The sequence below is a fragment of the Physcomitrium patens genome, chromosome 25 (assembly GCF_059467195.1).
Source record: "Physcomitrium patens ecotype Gransden chromosome 25, ASM5946719v1, whole genome shotgun sequence".
In the NCBI taxonomy this organism is placed as follows: domain Eukaryota; kingdom Viridiplantae; phylum Streptophyta; class Bryopsida; order Funariales; family Funariaceae; genus Physcomitrium; species Physcomitrium patens.
Genome location: NC_143434.1, coordinates 248,044 through 271,659, shown reverse-complemented (window position 1 = coordinate 271,659; position 23,616 = coordinate 248,044). Strand labels below are relative to the sequence as shown.

General features: G+C 39.3%; 2 protein-coding genes across 12 annotated transcripts; one reads left to right on the top strand and one right to left on the bottom strand.

The window, feature by feature from the left end:
• Positions 1–2,046: 2,046 nt before the first annotated feature.
• On the top strand, positions 2,047–12,900 carry LOC112278357 (uncharacterized). Of its 11 annotated transcripts, none has more exons than XR_016501103.1 (17): positions 2,048–3,472; positions 4,159–4,502; positions 4,802–4,891; positions 5,092–5,331; positions 5,456–5,677; positions 5,798–5,963; positions 6,146–7,536; positions 7,703–7,839; positions 8,097–8,138; positions 8,305–8,636; positions 8,922–9,040; positions 9,196–9,347; positions 9,627–9,827; positions 11,096–11,248; positions 11,367–11,482; positions 11,644–11,739; positions 12,425–12,900. XR_016501103.1 is itself a non-coding variant. In XM_024511707.3 (13 exons), the coding sequence occupies exons 1-12, from the start codon at positions 2,485–2,487 to the stop codon at positions 9,337–9,339; spliced, it is 4,215 nt and encodes a 1,404-aa protein (XP_024367475.1). In that variant the 5' UTR covers positions 2,048–2,484; the 3' UTR covers positions 9,340–9,347; positions 9,627–10,621. The 11 variants fall into 11 exon arrangements, 1 of the variants encoding a protein (XP_024367475.1); XR_016501101.1 differs by adding an exon at positions 10,806–10,856 and having other exon boundaries at positions 11,644–12,900; XR_016501105.1 differs by lacking the exon at positions 11,096–11,248.
• A 3,734-nt stretch (positions 12,901–16,634) lies between these two features.
• LOC112278475 (uncharacterized) lies at positions 16,635–18,973 on the bottom strand. Its single transcript, XM_024512026.3, has one exon. It carries the CDS (start codon positions 18,007–18,009, stop codon positions 17,218–17,220), a length of 792 nt encoding a protein of 263 aa, XP_024367794.1. The 5' UTR covers positions 18,010–18,973; the 3' UTR covers positions 16,635–17,217.
• Positions 18,974–23,616: the final 4,643 nt, after the last annotated feature.

The following is a 23,616-nucleotide window of genomic DNA, read 5'->3' as shown; positions in this document are numbered from 1 at the left end:
TGTATATGATAATAAATATTGACCAAGTAGTTTTTTTTATAATTTTATTATATTTTGAGCAATCTCTCACAATTCTAGAGCCCCACTTATATACTATTTATTTCTAGATAGAAAAATTGGTTGAGATAAGGTTTTTTTGATAAATATTATATATGATGAAATTTGATATTAATGCAAATTTATTCTTTTTTATATGAAAATAGCTATTTTAGCTCTTTTCTATATATGCAAATAAATTACACACTCTCTCTTTTGTATTCTAATTAAAAAAGACAATTTAATGTTATATCAACCATCTCTATTCACTTGAGTTGTATAGACTTTTTAAAGAACAATTATATCATGGTATTAAATGAGTTTCTTATAATTAATTGTGCAACATTGAAATACATTAATATATTACTTCGTCAACTTGGTGAAGTAGATATTTTTTTTAGTAGAAAGTTATTTGTGAGACTTAGTGATTTTTAGCAAGTTATTTCAATTGTCAAAAACATAGAAAAAATAACAACCATTATAGCATCTATCATGAAATTGTCCTTATGGTATCAATTTGTCTTCCATGCTATCATACAATGTATGCAAAATAGAGGCAATCTAGACTTTGCAGCTTTTGTTGATTCCATTGATGAACAATGGCAATCTCAAGAGGCTACTATGGCTTTGGTTTGCACAACTTGAGACATCAATGACATCCTTGCCATAGTGTTTAAGAAGGTCAATAATGTATCTTTCTAAATCTAAGAAACGTGTTTATAGAATTTTCAATGAACATATTTTGGATTAACTTCTTGCATATCTTTTTTAGCTAAGATTGTGTGATTAATAATAACAAATACATAGTTGAATATTATGTTGCTATTCTTAACAACCTTGTCAATTTGACTCATCTTGGCATCCCAAACAATACAATTGATTTGAAAAAATGTGAAATCTACTGCATTCTACAAAACATTTCCATTGAGAAAGGATTGGTCAAAAACACTCATTTAATAGCAATTGAGATACACCATCATTATGTTTAAGTGACTAAATCACAATATTAAGTTGGAGTGTTCTTTGAATGAAGCTTTTTCTTTGTCTTGAGTACTCTACCACATTCAACAATTCTGAAGGTTTGAGGCTCAAGCATATTGTCCTCTGCTTGTGCAAAATGGTGTTTGCCCATACTCATTTTTACATTGCCATTTCACACATCTGCAACATGATATGATTTTTCCTCCTTGTCACCTAAAAAATGTTCCAAACACAAATCTTATAACAAGCAACATTGTAGTTAGATAATTGATTAAATAATATCATGTAGTAAGTATGTGAACAATGAACATATGGGGCAACTGTGAACACAAGTACATGAATAGCATTCCATCCAGAGTAAGCATCTGGATAACCTAGAATGCAATATGACAAGGTCTTGGAAATAATATCATGTTCTGATCACATATTTTACATCCACACATGCACAGTTCATGCACTTGTATACATATATATGGAGAGAGAGAACTGAAGATAGACAAAATTGAAGCATGGCATGCAATTAAAAACAAAGTTTGAGAATTAAGGATGGACTGGAGATGACAAGGTAAATTGAAGATTAGAAAAAAGAAGAAGGAGAGGGGGGCAAGAACATTGTAGAATTATTTTGGGATGAGGAACTGTGACTTCATTGTAAGGTAGTTACATTTTGTGATAGATGGATGGATGGAACAAGGGGAGGAAGGAAGGGAAGAAAATTGCACCCTTGACGGAGGGAGGAGGAGAAGGACGCAGCAGGAAGAGGCCACTGCGATGCTGGGACATCATCATCCGACGTGGATCACCCCACATTTCAAACCAGAGCTGACCTGGCTGCCTAGCTGGCGACAATGTCCGAGCCAAGCGTATGAGCCCAGGCGGTTGGTTCCCCACTGAATTTGATGACTCCGTGAGAAGTTGCCGAGGTGGCAGCGATTCTAAGGGTTAGTTCTGACCAATGGAAGGAATCCACGTCATCATATGTATTATGTGAAGTCGCAAGTGCGTGTTTTGTGATTCATGCCCATTAACCCTAACACAACCCAGCCCATCCCAGCCCTGCAGGAGGAGTTACTCGCAGGGCCTTCGCGGCAATCAGGACAACCCTTGGAATGGGGGAGCGAGAGTGGCATTCTATGTCACATTGCATTTGTGTAGCCCAGCGCTCGCGATCACCACGGGGCTATGGTGTGCCGCTTTCAAACCCCTTCTCCTGCTTCCAGGCTAGATCGTCGTAGGACCATCTCGGAACTTCAATTCTTCCTCTCTCCTCTCTTTCATGTTTCTGCCGGAAAATTTTCCTCCCTTTCGCTTCCTATTCTTCGTCTTCTTCTTCTCCTCCTCCTCCTGGTAATGTTCCTATGTTTGTCTTGCTCGCTTCTGGCTTCGAGTGAGGTCGGGTTGTTATCATTTCAAGTTTAGGTTTTGACGAGAAGATTTTTTGTTCCACCACCGTAATCGGTTAGAGAGATGGCGCGGGGGTCGGGTAGAGGAAGAGGAAGGGGCCGAGGCAGAGGTCGTGGACGGGGAGCTCCTGCAGTTCCTATTGTTGCAGCAGCTGGTGCTGAACTTGAGTTCCGAGGTCAAGTGAATGTAGAGCACGACTTGCCACTTTCCACGCCTGTCAAAGTTAAGGACTCCTCCAACCTTGCTCCCGTTCTCCAGACCGAGACAATGTCTTCAGCAGAGACACTGAGACCTGATGCGACGGGCGTAACTGTTACTGCACCGGAGTTAAGTGTGGAAGCTAATGATGAACGGCATTTTGTTTCTGATGAGCAGCGGGCGGGTGGAATTTTTGAATTTGGTGATACTGGCGGTACTGCTGCTGAGAATGTCGTTGCCAATGGTACTGGTGCTCTTGCGGAATTGTCAGTGGCAGGGCTGGAGAACGAAGCACTGATTAGTTCTGAAAACGGGGTCGAAAAGATGGATGGTGAAGCGGGAACAGCAGTAGAATCTTTTGGATCCGTAATTGCTGGTTCCTGGAAGGCGGTAGATGCTCCTTCGAATGTATCTATCGAAACCTCTTCGGTTACCATGCAAGATACAGACGAGGTTGTTAAAGAAGTCGTGTCTCTTGGGCAGAAAGTGAACGAAACTGTCGCAATTGACATTTTGAAGAAGGAACATACAGAGGTGGTCAGCGTGGAGACCCTGGTCGAAAATTCCTTGGACATGCCTGCAGTTGCGGACCCTATTTCTTCAAGTATCGAAAATGCAAAGGCTGAGGTCATGGAGATCGCTGCGAATATAGAAGTCAAGAATGTAAAATTGAAGGAGGGAAACGTAACTTTCGATTTAGAATCTATGAAATTGGAAGTAGGAGATGAAAGAACGAACACTGACCTTTCAATTGAGAGGTTGAAGGGAGGAATCAAGACGCCCCTTGATAACGCTGGTAATGTCAGGAGTCGAGTTGAAAAGGACTTCGATGGGGAAATGGATGATACATTAGGTGAGCAAAGCCTTGCACGTTTCCCAACCTAGGGTTTAGGGTACTTTTTGCTATTACCCTTATTTCAGTGTGTCCAAGGGCATTTAGTTGGAATTTATTAGTTTTGGTCTGGTGCCACTGAAATTATGCTGAAGTCATGCTTAACCTCTACGCAAGACATACTCCTTGGACATTCATATCCTCTATAGGGGGTTTCACATTTGCACACCTCTGTCACGGAGTCCTGTTCATGAGGTTTTACAGGTTTCGTCTGCTTTCAATCAAGGAGTATTTGAGATAAATTTGTAGAAAATTATCCCGAAACCGGAGATAGTTGGAAGGCTGCTTTTATCATTGGATTATGATGACGTTGATTATAATGTCGGCCAGACTGTTCGTTAGGATGAAACATTTGTTGTGCTTTGAATTGGAGGGTTTCAGAACATTTGACCCCCTAGTTCTGCCCTGGTCCAGTTTTACTAGGCCTTCTTGGAGCTCATTACCTATACTAGGTTTAGGGTTTTTATCGTTAAGCCAAGCTAGTTTCGCTTGGACATGTTCTGCCCTACGTTTTCAGCCTAGAGAATACCACAGAGAACTTACTTCCTCTGTTGGCAAAGTCATTTTCTTATGGAACATTTTTTTATATAGATGGTGAACTCATTTGGTAACTAAAATTTTGAGTTCCCATTATTGTCACATGACAGATGGTATTAAAGAGAAGGAGGAGCATGACGAAGACAGAGACGGTTATTTAGAGGGATCGAAGGAGTTGTTGAGTGGAGATGGGGCAGAATACGATGCTGAGGCGCAACACTCATTGCCATTTTCTGAGCGAAGAAAGTACAAAAGACTTGAGGTCTACGTTGGTGGACTTGACAAGGATACGACAGAAGAAGACTTGAAACCATTGTTTGAGAAAGCTGGGGAGGTAGTTGAGGTTCGATTGATGAGGAACCCCCAGACTGGCAAAAACAGAGGCTATGCTTTTGTCCGCTATTCCTCTGCTGCCATGGCTAAACGTGCTGCCGAAGAGTTGGGAACTATTGAGGTCATCCCCTTGCGTGAATGATCTGTCTGCTACAAGATCTGCAAGTTGATATCTGTGTGCATATTATTTGTCTTGAGTTATCATGGTTGTATGTATTTCTATGTAATCCGCACTTGTCGCCTATGTTTGAAACTCAACGACTTTGTCATGCTATAGTTCCGAAAAAGGATAGTGAGTAGTTTTACGTGCTTGTGAATTGCTACAGATATGACCTTTATAAAGATATTTAGGCTATTATCAGTCCTAATTTTTCGTTGATAGTTATGTCTTATGCTATCTACGTATGTCCTTTCCCACAGATTCGTGGACGAGAATGCACAGCCAAACCTAGCGAGGAGAACGATACGTTGCACCTAGGCAATATTAACAAGTCTTGGAAAAAGGAGATGGTGAGTAGCAGCGGTGCGTGACGTACACGCGAAGATAAATTGGTGATCTTTCAAGTCTCTGAGTTTTTTATATGATGCCTCTGTGCACGTGAAGGTCGTGTTACTAGAAAATATCGAAGAAATCCTTGAAGTTCAGGTATTGTGGGTCATTCTTTGAGAAGTTGACGTCAATTTTGATTCCATACTTTTGTTGAGTTCAGGTAGTGGAGACTTTGAAGAGTCTTTGCATTGAGAGAATAGAGGAATTGACACTGATGGAAGATCCTCAAGTTGAGGGCTTAAATCGCGGCTTTGCTTTCATTGAGTTTAGCACGCACAAGGATGCTTTGGAGGCTTTTCGAAAATTGCAGCAGCCTGATGCCATCTTTGGAGCCGATCGCTCTGCAAAAGTGGCTTGGGCTCAACCTCTTTATGAACCGGATGAAGATACGATGTCTCAGGTAATTACTTTATATGAATCATTTCTGATCTCTGTATCATCTAATGTCGGTGGCATCTATTGAGCATTTTCTATGTAACTTGCTGTACTGCAACTCTGTCATCTTGGGACATTAAATCTGGCAGGTGAAATCCGTATTTGTGGATGGTATGCCTCCTACATGGGAGGAAGTAAATGTAAGGGAGCACTTTGGCAAGTATGGTGAGATAGAGCGCATTGTATTAGCTCGCAACATGTTATCTGCCAAGCGGAAGGATTTTGGCTTTGTGAATTTCGTGGAACGGGATGCTGCATTGGCGTGTATTGATGCTTTAAATAATACCGAAATCATAGATGGAGATATAAAGGTACCCTTTTCTTTCTTTCGATTTTAAAGTTTTTGACGTCCTTGGTCAATTGATGTTCCAATTCTTGTTTCTATTATGGTCTTCGTGCTGCTCATGTCTCATCGGCTTCATGTTCGACAGATGAAGGTGAAAGTGGTTCTTGCGAAGCCACAAGTCAAAAGCAAGTTCGGAAAAGGGGTAAGGGGAGGATATTCTCTAGGATTTCGAGGAGATCATCGAGTGGGTACAAGTCCTGGCCTAGTTGTAAAAGGGGGCAGCGGCGAAATGGGAGCAGTGTCTCATGACGGTACATGTCAACATGCTGGGTTCTTTAGCGTTTCTGGTTAAGTTGCATTAGAAGGGAGCACCTGTCTTGTTAAATATGCCCTCGCCTGAGATCTTTTCTACTACTAGATTGGCGAAAGGACGTAGTTCTCGTCTTTGATTTCAACTGGGATACTTATCGATGTCTATTGCTGTTTTCTGCAGCGACATCCTGGGTCAATACTGCTCGATGTGAACACCAAGTGAAACTGGGTGGGGTACGAGAATCAGAAGCAGATATGAAGACTAAAAAGGAGAAAGTCAATTATGACGAAACAGTTACCAACTCCCAGACTTTGTGCTCCATACGGGATGTAGCAACTGAAGACAGTCTTTTGTTAGAATCCGAGGACAAAATGGTATCAGGTTTAGAAAAAAATAAAGGTGTACCCGTGGACTTATCTGGCAGTAATGCCGCTGAAGCTGAAAAGCTGTACCCTACTGTTGCGGATATTGTCACTAAACCCATTCTTGACAAGTTCGAGTGTGCAATGTGCGGGTTTGGCTCAGATTCTCCTGATGATTACGAGTCCCACAAGAAAACAAAGGTACATAGAGTTATTGAAGAGTTACGGAAGGACCAAAAGCTACATAACAAGACTCCTCTGTCACTCCTGCATGAGTATGCTTCACGTAATCACTGTGAAGTGCATTACGATACAAAAGCAGAAACTAATGGTCCATTTGAAGTTACTGCAATCATTGGAGGAGCTTCTGGTGGAACTACAGGTCCTCCCACGAAGGGGTTTGGTGCTGGCCGTAACAAAGCCAGAGCTAAACAAATGGCGGCCGCTGATGTTCTTGAGAAAATTATGGAAAAAGTTCCAGAGTCCGAATTTACAAAACCTGGCCAGTCTAGACACCGTTTTGGTGATCGCGATCGTTCAGGCCGGAAAGGTAAGGTTGGTGGAGGAACTGGGGGTGGCAGCGGTGGTGGTAGTGGCAGGGGTGTTGGTGGAGGTGGAAGCAGTGCGTATCGCAACCCACGAGAACGACTGAGTGATGAATGGAGACCGGCACCGACTAGCATTAATGTTCCTGGAGCCACCAGATTTGGTGGGGTAGGTGGAGGACGAACTAGAGGGCTAGATGATAACAGTTTATATATGGGAAGTGGAGGCAGTTATCCAGGAAACCCCAACGCAATACCCATCACTGGCTACAGTAATGAAATTTCTCGCACTATTAATCGTAATGGTTATGTGGATAGATATGTTGGGCGAGGTGGAACAGGCTACAACATGCCGTTGAGAGGAGGGCGTGCTGGGCTGCCTAGTCATCCGGAAACTTATGCTGAGCGTTATGATAGAATCCAAGGTGGAAGGGGTTATGGAGGTGGTGCCTTTGCTGGGCGAGAGTATTTTGGAGGGGGAGCTGGAATTGTTGTTGGAGGCAATAGCTACGGGGGTCGGGATGTAGGTGGAGTCAGTTATGGTGGTAGAGAACTCCCTGCTGTGCTTGGTTATGGTGGCCGTGAGTTACACCCTGGAGGGGGATATGGTGGACCTAGTCGCGATTTCGAAGGATCTGGAATCAAACGCCCTTATGCTGCCATGGTATTGCCTTTCGATTTTTTCCTGGTTACTGAATGTCTCAACTGGACAATGGTTGTAATGCTGAAGTGGCTTAGTAATTCTAGCTTTCAACTCTAAAATGCAGACGTTGTGGAGTATCATTTTTGTGGTTTGATTGTTATCCTGCTGCTTTTGTTTGAGTGAGCAGGATGAAGATGCTCGTTACCTAGATGCTCAAAGAGGCCTTCCTCGACAGCGCTTGGAAGCTTTGGAACATATTCCTACTCAGCAGAGCGGAGGTGTACAGGGCTTTGGTGCGCAACCTATGTTTTCAGATGCAGCCAGGTAGACTTTTTGATGAAGGCTGTGGATAATTTGTTGCTCAAAATGTTGATGCCAAGTTTAGGTTAATGTAGTCCGATGAGTGTAGAATATTCTACAACTTCTGGTTGCTCATTTCTCATTTGGGCCGATGCATCATGTCTTTGAATCTAATTACGTGCCACTGTCTGGGTGCTACTAGCAAGCATATATGTGTTTTATTTTAGTTGTCGGCAAGAACCTGAACTGTCGGTATTTTTGTTTTTATTATTCTAAAACAGGGCCTCAATTGTTCAGCACCCGATGTACACTGATGCATCCAGGTTAGTTCTCTCGGTTTTGTGATTTATTCAATTGCATTGTAATAGAACTCTGAAACACCGTAGTTAAGATTGGTGGAATTTGTTTCAAACCCCCAAAATTGTCAGCATACTCTTTGTAATATATTGAGTGGCTGAGGATGACCGATAGTGTGTTCCTTGTGAACAGGGCTCCTGTTGTTCGTCCGCCAGAACAGCCACAATATAATGCCTATGTACAACAAACACAGGGATTATCTGTAGCTCACAGTATTGGTCAGGCGCAACACGTATCTGCACAGCATCTTTCTATTCAACATATGCCTTCTCAACACACCCCTTCCCAACATATACCTGCCCAGCACATATCTGCTCAGCATGTTCAAGTGCAACATGCTCCAACGCATGTGCATACACAGCAGGCTACCATGCCGATTGCTATGGTTGGTGGACCAGGTCAAGGAGGTACACCATATTCCGTATATGATGCAGCCCCCCAGTCAACTGTGGGCGTCCCAACTGGTTAGATACTTTTGTCTTACCTCCTCCTTGTCAAAGTTTATTGCATTGGTCGTTTATTGTTATTTGAATTTGTATAGGGTATTTGTCTGTGATAGGATAAATGGCTGTAGAATTACCAGGATGAGGATCTCATTTGCCGTTTTTTGAAGTCTTCTGCCCTTCGAATCACCTGGCTTGTTTTCACATCCTGTGTATTCACATTTGATGTAGTGTTGTTTTTGTGTCTGATGCTCTTTTCGAAGTTACGTTCTTATTTATTTATTTTCTTTTATACTGATCGAGCAGGGACTGGACAGACGGCTACTCATGCATACAGTCGTCAGTATGCTCCTACAACCCTTAACTATGCTGGCTATTCCGTCAACCAGGAGTACATGGTTAATACTGGTGTTCCGGTTCAAGAGGTGAGGTGCAGTCAGGTTTAGGGTTTTATTAAGGATCTTCTCATGGTTTTCAATTGGAAATTGGAAAACTTTTGTGGTTTTAAAGGCGTAACTCGTCTACAAACCATTTTTTCCCCATTTGTTTTAGTGTCATATATGTTTTGAGCACTGCGCAGATGACCCAGGCAACCTCATACCCAGGGCAATCAGCATATGGGACTCAGTATGGTGTACTGCAGCAGCAGCAACAGCAATTATCTCAACAAGGTGTGGGGTATGCCCTTCAGGGAGCCACGCTGCACCAGCAGTCTTATTACTAGAAATCGATGTATGTGACCTCTCTGTTGACCCATTGCTGTTTGATCTGAGGACACCACCACGTAACTTCTTTTTGGTGGCGTTCAGAATAGCGGTAATGTGACGTCTGACTGAGTGAACATTCTTATCTTATAGTTCTGTGCTAAAGCATGTCTTTGTCATACAAATCCAACATACGGACAGGACAAGTGTATGGTTTTTCTTCCCAATTTCAATTTATTGATCGCTAGATGTATGCAGAAAAAATCATTCTGAATAAGTGCCTCACCTACACGTATTCTTGATACAGATTGTTGCTTTGTTGGGATGGGTTTGATTCTAATGTTGATTTGGCTCAAACCCATGCCCTCAAGACATAAGACAGCGTCTCAGGGGTGCCAGATATCCGTGCTCGTCATGGGCAGGCAACTGGAGAATTTGAACTTTGTGGTTGCTGTGAAACTTCATACGAGTGAAGTGCATGGTGAAGGCTGAAGGAAAGAGTTTTTTTGTAAGAGAAGATGTTTATATTGGCAAAACCCGAATGCCATGGCCTGTTGTATTATGTGATACATGTTAAAACTGTGGCTGTACGATGCATTGCCTGCATAAATTCCCAGCTCATCTAATCAAATGCTGGGCTCAAGGGCATGGCATAGGGCAGCCACCAAAAACACATGCTTCTTCCCTTCAAAAGTTTCCGAGGGCAACGAAGGACAAAGACGGTCTATAATCTCTTTTTTTTTTTTTTTTTTTTTTTTTTTTTCTTGTTTTTTTCCTCCTAAACTGGAGTTTTCGCGAGAGGTACCTCAACGAGTCGGTCCTTGCAAGGCTGTAGAGTGTATGTAGCAGACCAAAAGTCTCCAGATGCAAGAGCCCAGGAAGATTTTCTGGAAATGTTTTTCACAGATTTTGTATGTTGCTGAAGAAGACGGATATTTTCGTCTTCTCTCAGAGCAGGACTGCACGTTCATTTCTGCTAACTTGGAGAACGCGAAGATCTTTTTTAGTTGACATCTATTTTGTCTTTTTAGAACAGTCTGTAGTACGTCGTTATCCATCTTACATAGTAGGATCCCGTTTCTGCCACATGGCTACCTAGGGTTTATCCGAATGAGGCCAAGATTGCCTGGTTTATTTCCACACTTCATTATTGTAATACTTGAAATTTTTAGAAGAGCTTGAGCGTACCTCTAGCGCAGTCTTACTCACTGGAGTGCTGGCTATAACGTATATGGTTCCAGGCTTGCTTTGTTTACTTTCTGTATTATCATGAATTTTAATTGAACATGAGCTATTCCTGTACTCTCAAAATGTATCTTGTTCGCAAATGGATTTTAGTTTCTAGTTGGGATGTAAAAAGTAACCCTTTATTTGGCCTCATGCTGACTTTTGTTTTAAGTTGACAGTAATAGTTTCGCAGACGTTCGTTGAGGTCAGTAAATAGTTATTTCCGTGTAACAATCTTGTACGTATGTGCCACTACCAGGTTTTGAAGCCAGGTAGTGAACTTCGTTTCAGAATCCTTTCGGTATTTTAGGTATCCTTGTCCATATCAACTCACTGCATTTGTAATTGATTAGAGAACCATGATATGTTTGATCTTTCGCTATATATTTGGTTGTGTAATGATTGAATTGTCTGGGTAGCTTTGCCAAATGAGGTCGCGGTTTAGTATTATGGCATGAGAGACATTGTGTGCTCTCCTCGGCTTTCAGAAATCGTAGTCTGAGAGCTGGTGTGGTAGTTTCTGAGATAGTATCCTTGGTTTCGTTGCAGCTTCGTTCTCCTGGTGCATGGTACGACGATGCATGTCTAGTAACAGAGACAAAAAAGCTTGAGTCATTTTCCTATTTCTCAAGGCAGGCATCGGGAAGCTGTTAGCTGTCGGAGGTGGACATATGCGTTGAAAGACAGATTTGTGCCTCTAAGGTCTTAAAACTTTGTCATGGTTGGTTCTCTGTGCGATGAATATTATTGTCTTTTCTTTTGGGTATTACGTTTGCAACCAGGTAGTTAACACAACTCAAGCATTGGCTGGTTGCTGCAGGAAAGGGTTGAGCATGCTAGCTTCTTGAGGACCCTACAGGCGATGGTGAGGAAGTCTCCATCGTTAAGTCTCCATCAGTAAGCTTGTTGGAGAACATTTTGACATCATCCTTTTAGGTATCGTCATCGTAACGTTATCGTCAATGGTCTTTGGGTTACGGATTTTTTGGAAATATCTTTGACCAATTACAACGATTTTTCTTTTATCACTTCGTTTTTCCTTATCATGTCTAGAAATTGATGTGTGCTTATTTTGCAAGCTCTGATTGTATGTACAGACAGAAGAGTTAGATTACTTAAGGATTCACAACTTTCAAGCCAATGATCTTTCAAGTATGAAATAAATTTGCCAAATCGTGAGACATTGTAACCAGGTATGTTTCCTCGCATGCAAACTCAAAGATGAGTTATTCATACTGCTGTACGAACAGATCAAGCTTTATCCAATGCGTTGAAAGATTTAGGGTTTGAATTAGTTTCCTTGACCCTGGATGTGGAGTGTTTGATCGATGGTTGCTTTATGAGAGTTTTGACAATGTTTAAGCAGAGCAGAGGAGGGCCTGTAGGTTGTACGTGGCACTCGCTGCCAGCAAGCTTTTTTTTTTTTTCTAACTTTACGGTCAGATTTATCATACCACGGGGATGAGAGCATGGGCTATTCCTCCTAGGCTTGTAGTTGTCGTTGGGGGTTTATCGCTTACCTTTAAATAGATACCACATAAAACGTTTAATTTTTACCAAATTGCTAGTGCATTACGCATGGCTGAACTGAATAAGTGGTGAAACGTTTAACTTCAAAATTAGAACTGTCCACAGTGAACTAGTGAATTTTGCCTAGATACTATGGTCGATTTGTTGTCGGCCTCTGGTTGTGGTACTGCAGGCATCAGTAGGCCAGTAATCACTGAACTGAAGTGATAGCGTATTTTTGTTCTAATCTCTCACTAATCATAACCGCAGGCCATATTTTGTAATAGAATAAATACAATAATACGTACTTAACACTAGGATTTCCGTTGAATATTCCTGTGTGTGCATTATGGGTTGGCTGTCTTGCAGTTTCAGCGAATCAACTTGGAGGGCATATCAATCTTCTGTTGTTTCATTGAAGAACATATGCTGACATGAACATCAAGTTTCTCCAGGCTTTTAATTATTATCTTATTGACCTGTAAATTTGTGTGATCTAATGCCCTTATTTAGCGTGTAGTAAACGTAATTCCATTCTAATTAGCATATTCGTACGTATCATTTGACATCTAGTGTACAAACAACGCTGCTCATCGTGACCTTGGTTGTGTGGCAAAGCACTGAATGTTTCTCTTATAGGACTTGTGAGCATAACCAATATATGTTGTTTTGCAGGATGAAAAACAGATTTATCCCTGGTCAGAGCAGCAGCTAATGTTTAACATGTTTTGGAGTGTCATGACAATGAACAACAAATTTGTTTAACAAAACACCAAACTGAAATACTTCATTTGTTTACATTGGATTTTCACTTTTAAATATTTTAATTTATTTTTTTACATAAAGTAATTGTTCTCCATTGATACAAGGGAAAATATCATATATACCCCTTGAATATGCTTAAGTATCAAGAATACTTTTGCATTCTTGATAATAGTCTTTATACCTCTAGAATTGTTGATAACAACATGTATACCCTCCACCTTGACAAAGTATTAGAAACCTAACAATTCCATTAATGTTTTCGTCTTAATATGGGTTCAAACAATGGTATTTATGATTTAGTGTGTCTAAAAAGGGGGGGGGGGTGGCTCGCATGGTGTACTCTCTTGGGTAGATTGTCAAAAAAAGAAAGAGTGTGGTAGTTGCCCGATAATGCATAGCATGCAGCTTTCTCTTTTGTACAGCATCTAGTCCTCTGTCGCTCTTGATGGTTGTCTACCACAACATTGTGTCCTCTGTCATCGTTGAATGTGATGCATGCAATCGATTGCAGGTGGAGTTTTAAAATCAGCAATTGTAAAACCTAGATTTATCAATGAGCTCATCGTGGCAAATTTTCGTTGTTAAGAACCAACGAATTGTGACCACCAACTCTAGCTAGTAAAGACATGTGATTTTGATATGTTCACCCTCTTACACTTGCTCCCCTATGAAAGCCATTTTTCATTCATAATCACCAAGCTTTGCAAAAGCCGTGATAACAACAATAACAACACGACAATGTGTCGCACATGAGTCGTTTTTTTAAGTCCAAGCTCCGCACCCACCTCACTGTGTGTTGGATTCCTTAAAACTAGTCCACAATCTTCAATGCAAATCTTTGACTAAGTTGCTATTAATTTGTTTCTACTTGATTTCTATGCATAATCTCGACAAGTGTTAGCCATGTCGCAGCTCCCAACACACCAGACAGTGATAATTTGCAACCATTTCTATTGTAGGGATTGCATTCCATTGCATTCTTTTGTTTCATATTTCTATTATATTAAAGCAATATTTCCTTGATCTACTCCAATTGATACATTCCTTGTAAGGTTGTCTAAGTTTGCAAACTTTGAGAGAGATTTTCTTTCTCCTTTTTGTTGAAACTATTAATTTTTTTTTTTGGATAATGTAAATGTATATTGTTTTTGAGAGAATGCAAACTGTTATAGAAGGAAAGACGTTAATTCTTTTAAAAAAACTTTCCTTGTTGATATTTGGCTAATTCTGCAGGAATGGTGTAGAATTGGCCTGAACAACAATTTTGTTTTTATTATTATTATTAATATTATTCATTTATTCTTCATATTATACAAAGAAATAACTTTTTAGTATCTATCACATGTTTAATACTAATTGAAAGCACTATTATGTAATTCCAACAATTATTGTCTTAAATATAAAATCTTGATAGCAAAATATATGACTTTCAATCATTTTAATCTTTAGTACTGAAATTTTTAAAAAAATTAGTAACTACTTACATTTTTTTATTATTTTTACCAAATATTATTTTATATGAAAAAGAAACTTTAATTTATGATCCTTCTGATTCAAACATTCAAAAAAATTGTTTTGGTACATATGTATATATACATATATATATATATACATACATATATACATATGTTTACACAAAGATATGTCATTATTTTTAAAATTTTTTCATATATTTAAGAATGGGTATAGAAAGTCTAACTTCATTATGGTTTATTTTGTTGAAGTTGACTTCAAATTTTAGTCAACTCAATCTGCACCGCGTATTTTATATTATATTATCAACAATTTCTTTAATCCTAAAAGATTGACTATGATGAGGACCAATGTTATATGAATTAATTAAACAGTCTATGAGTTTAAAAATAGATTGATCATACTTTTCTACCAGATTTATTGCAAATATAATCTCAATTTTCAATTTAAATCTGTTCACAAGAACAATCACTCTCAAGATATATTTACCTCAAAATTTTTCATACAAAGTTATAAGAAAAACTAATGTATAATCTTATGTCATGCTGGTTGTTTATTACTAGAGACACTTATATTCTAATTTTAACATTTTCTAATAAATGTAATTTTTCTTTTCAAATTGTATTTTCAAAAATATAAAAAACTTTAAAATTAAAATTTTATAGATATTAAAATGTACATGCTATTAATTATATTAACTTTTTTTTATTTTTTTTTTATTTTTACACTTTATTAACCTTTATATTTTAATTAATTTTAAAATTATGATCATGATTGTTACATGCATATTATCAAATCAAAATACAATTACTTGCTATTATGTTGTATTATTAATTATAGTAGTTATTGAAATTTAAGATAAAAGTGAACTTGTTGCCACTAGTTGAGCACACTGTACTAGAAGAATATGAAACCTTGTTCTATGAAATTAGAATAAATTTAGCATTTAAATTAGAGAATATTGTTTAAGAATTTCAAAGTTATAGGTGGAAAAAGGAGAATGTTTATGTTTATACATACAAGTGCCAACAGTCATGTATTTAACTTGAAATATTATGGAAGAATCAAACTTCAAGAAATGACGACACAAATAACTTGTCATCGCAATACTCATTTCTGTTTACTTTCATAGACTGACTCTTATCTTGCCACAGATGAGAGTGCTTCATGTGTGTCCAGCTATTTCTTAAGCTTTATCGTGAGTCAGCTATCACTACATACAACTTCTTGAAGTTGGACTCAAGCAATTTTTGGACCACGTTCCACCACGCAAGAGTACTCACACACAGTCGCACTCTCAGTTCTGTGAGATATATACCAAGTTGCAGTTGTAATCAAAATGTCAGTTCCACTGGAAATCCCTGGGGGTGCATCCACATGAAGGTACTCATTTCCATCATAAGTGACCTGTGCTGGTGGTAGAAAAAAACCAAAATTTATCTGAGCCTCAATTGGAAAGTAAAACTTGGGCTGAGGAAACCATTGATCCCTTGACCAGACATGCAAGTAAAACTCAATACTTTCCACATTATTTACGTTGCCATGAAAACTAATTGTTAAAACAATACTCTATTGTGTTATTTACACCTCCATTGACCAACATGTTTCCATCAATGTGTGAGACTAGGGATAAGACACCACTCTTAACCGCATAATATATGAATTTTTTCACAATTACAACCCAAAGAATAGTAACGAAAATTACTCTGACAGTACTAGCTACTACTTATGCAAACAATACCATGCAGTTCACTCAGACGAGTAGTATGTACAACAATTTTAAGGCAACACAACTGGTCCCATACATTGCCAACACATGATCAGCCATATGTTATCACAGTCACATGCCCAACGAAATCAAGCTTGCCAGACCCAATAGATAACAAGTTGATGAACCAGAATAAGCTACTCCCAAGCTCCTAGTCTCACATATGCCGATAATCTACAATTCTACTACACGCAGTTACAAAATCATCCCTGTTCAAAAGAAACACATGCATCTACCTTGCGATCATGTAGACCCAAAAAGAGGATTTATCCTTCATTAAAACACTATTTTCAATTACGGCAGTAAAAGTTAAAGTGAAAGAAATCACATCCATACTTATACTGCATAAGAGAAAAGAGCGTGAGCATGTGAGCATCAGACTCAAGCCCAAACTTAACCTGATGTAATGCTTGAATCCCCTACGAAGACAAATGAGTTGAAGTAATCTGAGTGCAAAGAAAAACACTATTATTCCCAGAAACCCAAAGAAATTAAAGTTCACTGAACACTACCAGTTGAGACCAATTTCATTGAACTTCATTGTAATTCAGTGCAAAATCCATTTCTCTCATAGGCAGAAAATTGGGGGCCAGCTCCAAGACTTTTTACATTGATAACCAGTTCTAATTATAGAATGCATATTTTAATACACCATTTATAAATATTTTCCATTAAAAAACATAGATCCAAAACTAAGAAAACTGAGGAGGTATACTAGCTAACTCTCAACCTTTCGAAGGACGTGAATTCTTCAACTCAAGGAACCCAAAGTGATTCTATCGACATGCAGCAGTAAACTCTCATCACAGCCGGGTTCAATTGAGTCCTTCGCATGTCCTTCATTAATCAAGAACCAAATAATCTGCACATTAAGACCTACATACTATGTCACAAATCTGACAGAACTGCAGTCTGCTCTCATTTTTTTAAAAAAAAAAAACAAAAACAAAAACAAACAAACAAATTCCCACCGACAAAATCCGTCGAAATTACGCTAACATCAATTCTACTAGTAGCCCAGCTGCTATCAGTGGTAATGCTCAAATATGAATAGATAGATACCAACCTGAAGACCTCAAAATAAAGAGGCTCAAAAGCAAGTTATGTCCTTACAGGGAAAATGTGATTACTTAGCTTCAGGTCACAACATGAAAACTCAGAAGAGGAGGAGGCAAATAATCACAAAAACGCCAAGAAGTAGCAGTAGCCGTGATAAAAGAGCTTCTTGCTGCTGATCGGGCATTATGGGCTGAGTACCATGCATGTGACTACCAGCCAATCCACCTGCTGACCCCAGATGAACACTAGAACCTCCCCCAAGACCACTAGTCTCAGAAAAGCCATGCAATTGGAAGCCAAAGAGGGATGGAAATAGTCCAAATCCGGCCGAGAGTGTGATGTTGCCAAATCGCGCAGTAGCGGCAGGGCCGGTAGGTCCAGCCATGAAATTAAAACCCTGGGGCGGATATTGATGCTCGGCATGTCTGGCAGTCTCTGGCCGCTGTCCAACTGGGCGGTGAGGAATGTTAAGACCTGGAACTGCTTTCGTGCGAGGATCTACGCAATTAACCTTGCCTCTCCCGTAGAGGGGAATTACCTTGTCCTCTTCGACACTGCCTTTGCATACAGGACATTCTTGACAGATGCTGTGCATTTGAAGCCATCGATAAAGACATGGCCAGCAGAACAAATGCCCACAGAGAGTCACCACAGGATCTTGAGCAAGCTCTAAGCAGATGTTGCAATCAAAACTTCCTCCTTGATCACTACTACCTGCCGCTGAAGTCTCCTCACCTCCAACTGGATGAGGATCACCATCATCCTGAACTCGAGAGCTGCCTCCATCTTCTCCATGCTTCATAACGCTCTCCTCATGCGCGGCCTCTGCACTAGAGCTACCGTATGTACGTCCAGCACTAGCGCGTACAGAAACTGTATCTTCGTTCATGCCCGTTGCTCAGAAGAAGCTTGATTTTTGAGAGGTGAGGAGGGCTTGAAAAATCCACGCGAATGTCTGGATGACACCGTGGTGCCAGTATTGAAGCTCTCGATATTTACCAAAATCAATACCAGCGACTTAATAGCCTCGTACGGAAGACTATACACGAATCCTCGCAAAGAGGTTACAAAATGTGAAACCCTAATACAAGAGAGAAACTGGTGGAGAGGTGTGCGTGATAAAAATGAGGCAGAATTGACAACCCTAGAACCCTAATAACCACTAAAAGAAGAAGGAAGGAAGTCGTGAGAATCCAATTCCAATCCCAGGAAGAAAGACCAGGTGACCATGTCAATGCAAAGCAAGCACGTCGACGGTGCACTAAGACAGACACACGTAGCGGCACTTGAAGGAGAAGTCAGCGTTGCGGCACAAGCAGGCCAGGGAAGGGAAGGAGGAAAGGAGGAATGGAAAAGCTGAACACGCACCCGAACAGTCCCAAGAGCGAGCAAGCTGGGAGGAGGGGGAGCGGTGAGGGGGGCAGGGGGTTATCGAATTGTGCATTCGACTAGTGTCCTCTTCGGGTCCTGGAAACCTACCTTCCTTCCTACACAGTGAGACGCTGGAAGTAGTGGCGGGGGGGGGGGGGAGGGGGATCGAGAGACGGAGATGCGAGCAAATCCAAGTTCACAAGAGAAAAAGGACGCGGAGCGGGAGGAAGGGAAGGGGAAAAAGGAAAAAGGAAGAAGAGAGAGTAGAGTAAAGTTAGGGAATAGAGAGGGAGTTAGGGACAGAGCAGAAGCAGAAGAAGAGGGGAAGCGTGGGAGAAGAAGGGCACAAGAACGGGGGAATGAACAGCAGCACCAGCAGCAGCACCAGCAGCAGCACCAGCAGCAGCACCGCTCCAGCTGCGACAGACAGAGGATCAGATGGAGTGCAGGGGAAGAATAATAATAACAATCATAAAAATAGTAATAGTAGGGGAAGAAGAATAGTATGGGGAAGGAATCAGAGGAGGAGGAATAACGGAGGGGGAATGGAGGGGGGGAGGGCACCCGGAAGGAAGGAAAGAAGAAAGACAGAAAGACGGACAGAAAGAAAGAAAGAATGAGGCAGAGGAGCGCAGGAAAGACAGCACAGCACATCACAGCCCCCCCTCCTCCTGGTGCCACGTGGTGGCCCATCCTCCCTTCCCCCTCTCCTTCCCTCGTACAATTGTGTCGCAGAAACTTCACTAAATCAACTGGCTCCTCCATCGTGGGCCGTCGGATAGCAGCTGCCACTCAGATGCAATCTCAATCGCTGATCGGATTTATGGGAACGGAGGGAGGGAACGTTGGGGAACCAGGGAGCGGGCAGGTTGGAGGCCAGGCAGGTTGGGAACTCAGAACCCCTTTCTCATTGAGCCTGCACTGATCCACATTGACACGGATGATGAATTTTGTACAACATAAAAATTACACGAACTATATTTTTCATTTCTGAAGAAGTTTTTAAAGAATGTATGTTTACATGTATTTATTTGTAGATAAATTTTTACAAAATATAATTATGAATTAGTAATTTTTGTACATTATCTTAATGAACAAAATATTCTTGTAATTGTATAAAGGTGCTTCTCACACTATTAGAGTTTAAAAAAGAATAATGCTTAGTATATTTTTTTTTACTTCAATAGTTTATCAAATTATTATTTTAATATTGTAAATTGTAAAAACTAAAATACTTAAAAAGACTAACATTATGAACATAAATACATACATATATATATATATATATATATATATGTGTGTGTGTGTCTGTATATATTGTGTCATTACATTAGTAAATATGGTATTTTGAATTTTAAACTTACAATGAAATAAAATTTGTAAATAATTATCAAAATACAACTAACAACTAACTGAAATATACCTCACAACTTCAATTATGTTACCTTTTCTAATACAATTGTATATGTGTAGAAGAAATTGGATATGTTTTTAGAAAATACAAAAATAATAACATAAAATATACCATGAAGATTTTTATATTTATTTTATTTATTTTTAATTATTGATTTATCTAAACTATAGTTTCTTTTAATAATATTATTCTAATCAACATCTATCACTAAATTAATGATGTTTCAATATATTTTTTTAATGCTTTTCATTTATTTTACTATTGTAAATATATTTTAGTATTCTAATTTAAATACAATATTCGTAGAAAAAAATATTTAACCTAATTTTTCTATATGTGTATATATATATATATATATATGTATGTATATATTAATTTTTGAATATAAAATGCTTGAAAAAATAATACTATTATTAAACATATATCTTATATGTAGAGAGACTTGTTAGTTCAATGTCACTCCACCCCACATTCGATCATCATCCTCCATGATGATGAGTGCGAAAGGCAGCCCATCCTTTGTGCCCGAGGAATCAAATCTCTGCCCAAGGCACTGCCCGAGAGTGAGGAGGAGGAGCATAGCAGGAGTCATATAGCAACTGTCTCGATGCTTGCCGAGGTTGGAGATCTGGCACTAGACAGTGAGCACGAATAGCAACGCATTTTTTTTTCTGTTCAGAGTGGTGTGACGGTTCATGCAATTGTTTTCCCATTTAAGCTTGAGAACTATTGTTATACTGGAGGAATTTGGAAGCTGCACGAGTGCTCTCCAATGTGAAGGCTGCTCATTCACAGTCGGGGATGCATGGATAAGCTGTGTAGAGAGATCATGGAGTTGAGATTGTAAATTCGTAGTCAGATCTGTTCCTTTGACTGTTCGCTCAATACCAACGCACATCATTTTTTTTTTATCATTCTGATTGACCTGCAACCTAATCTACTCTTTTCTCTCAAATGATGTTGATTTCAGTAATCCGATCCATCTTCAAAAACAAACATCTTCAGAACATTGTCACTGTCAGTAGCCAGCGTAAAAATCTTTACAACATCTTGGAGAAATGAACCGTAACCACCTTCAATCACTCATCGTGACTCTCCGTGCGTAGACCTCTAACTCAACATATTCATACCCAATAAATTTTGAACTAAGCACCACACAGTTTAAAGCATACACATTTTAAAACCAGCCTTTGGACATTACCCCCAGAGTACCAGCACATACTTCCCACGAAGCCAGCAGGTGCCGATCAAACAGAAAACACGGCATTCCACAAATCAGGAGTGATTGAAGCCCAAGCAGGCATAGCACACAACAAGATCAGAGAGCGTTGTAAAGCCAAGAGAGAGGAGCACCTACTTCTTTGTTCTGTGACTATTTTAATACAAGGTCATGTCTTGCTCACATTTGCATATGTTTGCACGTGATGAATGAATGTTCCATATTGCAGCCAGGTTTCAGCTTAGAATCTAATGGAGAGGTGCACGCACCACTAACAGAAAGTCACAAAATGAGTGCTGAATCGAAACATCATTCATGCTCATGCTTAGAAAACGGAGACTTTCAGCTACCATGACAGCTTTTGCTCACTTCTGCATCTGCTCTAGTGGTTCTTGTTAACCATTTTATTTTTCAAGCTCATGGTGCAGAATGTTTCGCAAGCACTCATTTTAGTCGTCTTTCAGTAATTGGAAGCATTCTAGTAGAGTGGAGCATTGCACGAATGTTTCAGCGCAAAAGTGAACTAAGACTACAATGTGGTAAATATCTTGCCTCAGTTGCAGTGCTCCACATTAGTCAGATCTTCTTTGTCATATTTTTCATTTACAGAAATCGATAATTAAACGTCACATAACCCGCGTTTAGGAGGTTGGGGAAGGTCTGCAGGGTGGACCCACGGCAGTCAAAATCTCTGTCCAACCTCATCTTACATTTTAAGAATCTAGGACTTGATCACAATTACAAGCTAGTCGGAACGGTGAAACTCATAGTTATAGACGTGTGATTCATGACTGGATGACTTACGTTGGCGGGGAACTCACTGAACATGCTTTGATTGTATGTGGGCATGCATGATGAAAGGAAGATAGCTTTAGCAACTATATTCGGGCCCAATTCCGCTGCATGGGCAATTTACCTTCCACCAAGACTGTGACCAACTAGAATAACCTGTCACATTACCCAGAAAGCACCTCTAAGTCTGAATGAGGATTGTACAGTCGATGGCATAATTCAACAATTGATTAATTTCAGTTGGAGCATCTGGGGATTAACCATCTAAAAGCCACAATCGCACGCATGACTCTACAAGCTTGCTCTTAGGAAACTACAATAAAACAGTAAGACATCTCATAACTAGGAAGAACGCAGGAAACTCACTTGACCAGAAGCATTGTTTATTGCGTCAATCAATGGCTGAGTGTATTCAGCAACCGTGGTGACATTATCAGCAATGGCTTTATTAACAGAATGAGACGTCGAATTCACTGCTGTTGCACTATGATTGAAGTGTTCCATACGAGACTGGATTTTATACCAGAACTAGGCCCGGCTTATAGAAACTGTGATTTGATAGAAACTGTAATGTTGAAGACGAACAAAATTCAGGAGCACAACCGCATGGAACAACCAAAAACAAAAGAAGTAAGGGATAAAAATAATGGACGCACCCGCAGAAGGGAGTGAGGTCGGATACGGAAGAGGAGAAGGGAGAGGAGGATGGGGCTGCCCTCCTCACACACGAGAAGAGTCTCCGGCAGTCTCAACGGGGCTGCCCTCCACGCTCGTGGGCAATGTTTTGGGCAGAGAATTGATAGGATGAACCCAAAAGATGGACTGCCCTCATTCATGGAGGATGACGATGATGGAGTGTGGAAGTGGAGTGACATTGGACTAAATTAATCATCATATAGTTTGAGAGGTGTGGCTTTAACAAAGTTGGGGTGTGGCTTTAATAAGTTCCTATATATATATATATATACAAAAATTACTTGAAAATAAATTCCATTAAATGCAACCAAAAACGTCTTTGATTTATATTATGTATATATACAAAAAAATAAATATAAAAATAAAAATTGAAGCAAAAGTGATAGTTAAATAATAGGATTGAAAGGCAACCTTTGAACAAAATAGTTTTCCTTCTCCCTCTTCAAGGACAGTGTGGAATGTCACCAAGTTGATGTAATAGAGAACAAATTCTACAACACCAAAAGTTTTTTTTTAAAAATTATACATATATCTTGCTTCCCAAAAGAGAAAAGAAAGACAAAGAAGAAAGAAGTCCTATAATTATTCAAAACTTGATATAGTTGATATTTTCATGATTTACTAAATATTTTTTAAAAAAGTAATTAAATCAAAAGAATAATTTATAGATGTCGTATTAAGGACATTTTTAAATTTTTCACGGATTTTTTTTAGATTTGATTTTTTCTTATAACATACAAGCATTATTGGATTTTAAATTCATCATTTTTTTCTTTTTTTTTACATAGCTAACTTTTTCTTCTAATTCTTATCAAATTATTGCATTGAAATAAAAATTTGTGTATTAAAAATGGAATAAGAAATTAATTTTTAATACTTTGCTAAAACACTTTATTTATTATAAATTATTTATTTTAGTTTTATGATTTATTTTTATTAATATAATTAAATATTAGAATACTTTAAATTTTTATACGATTTTGATAATAAAAATATAAGAAACT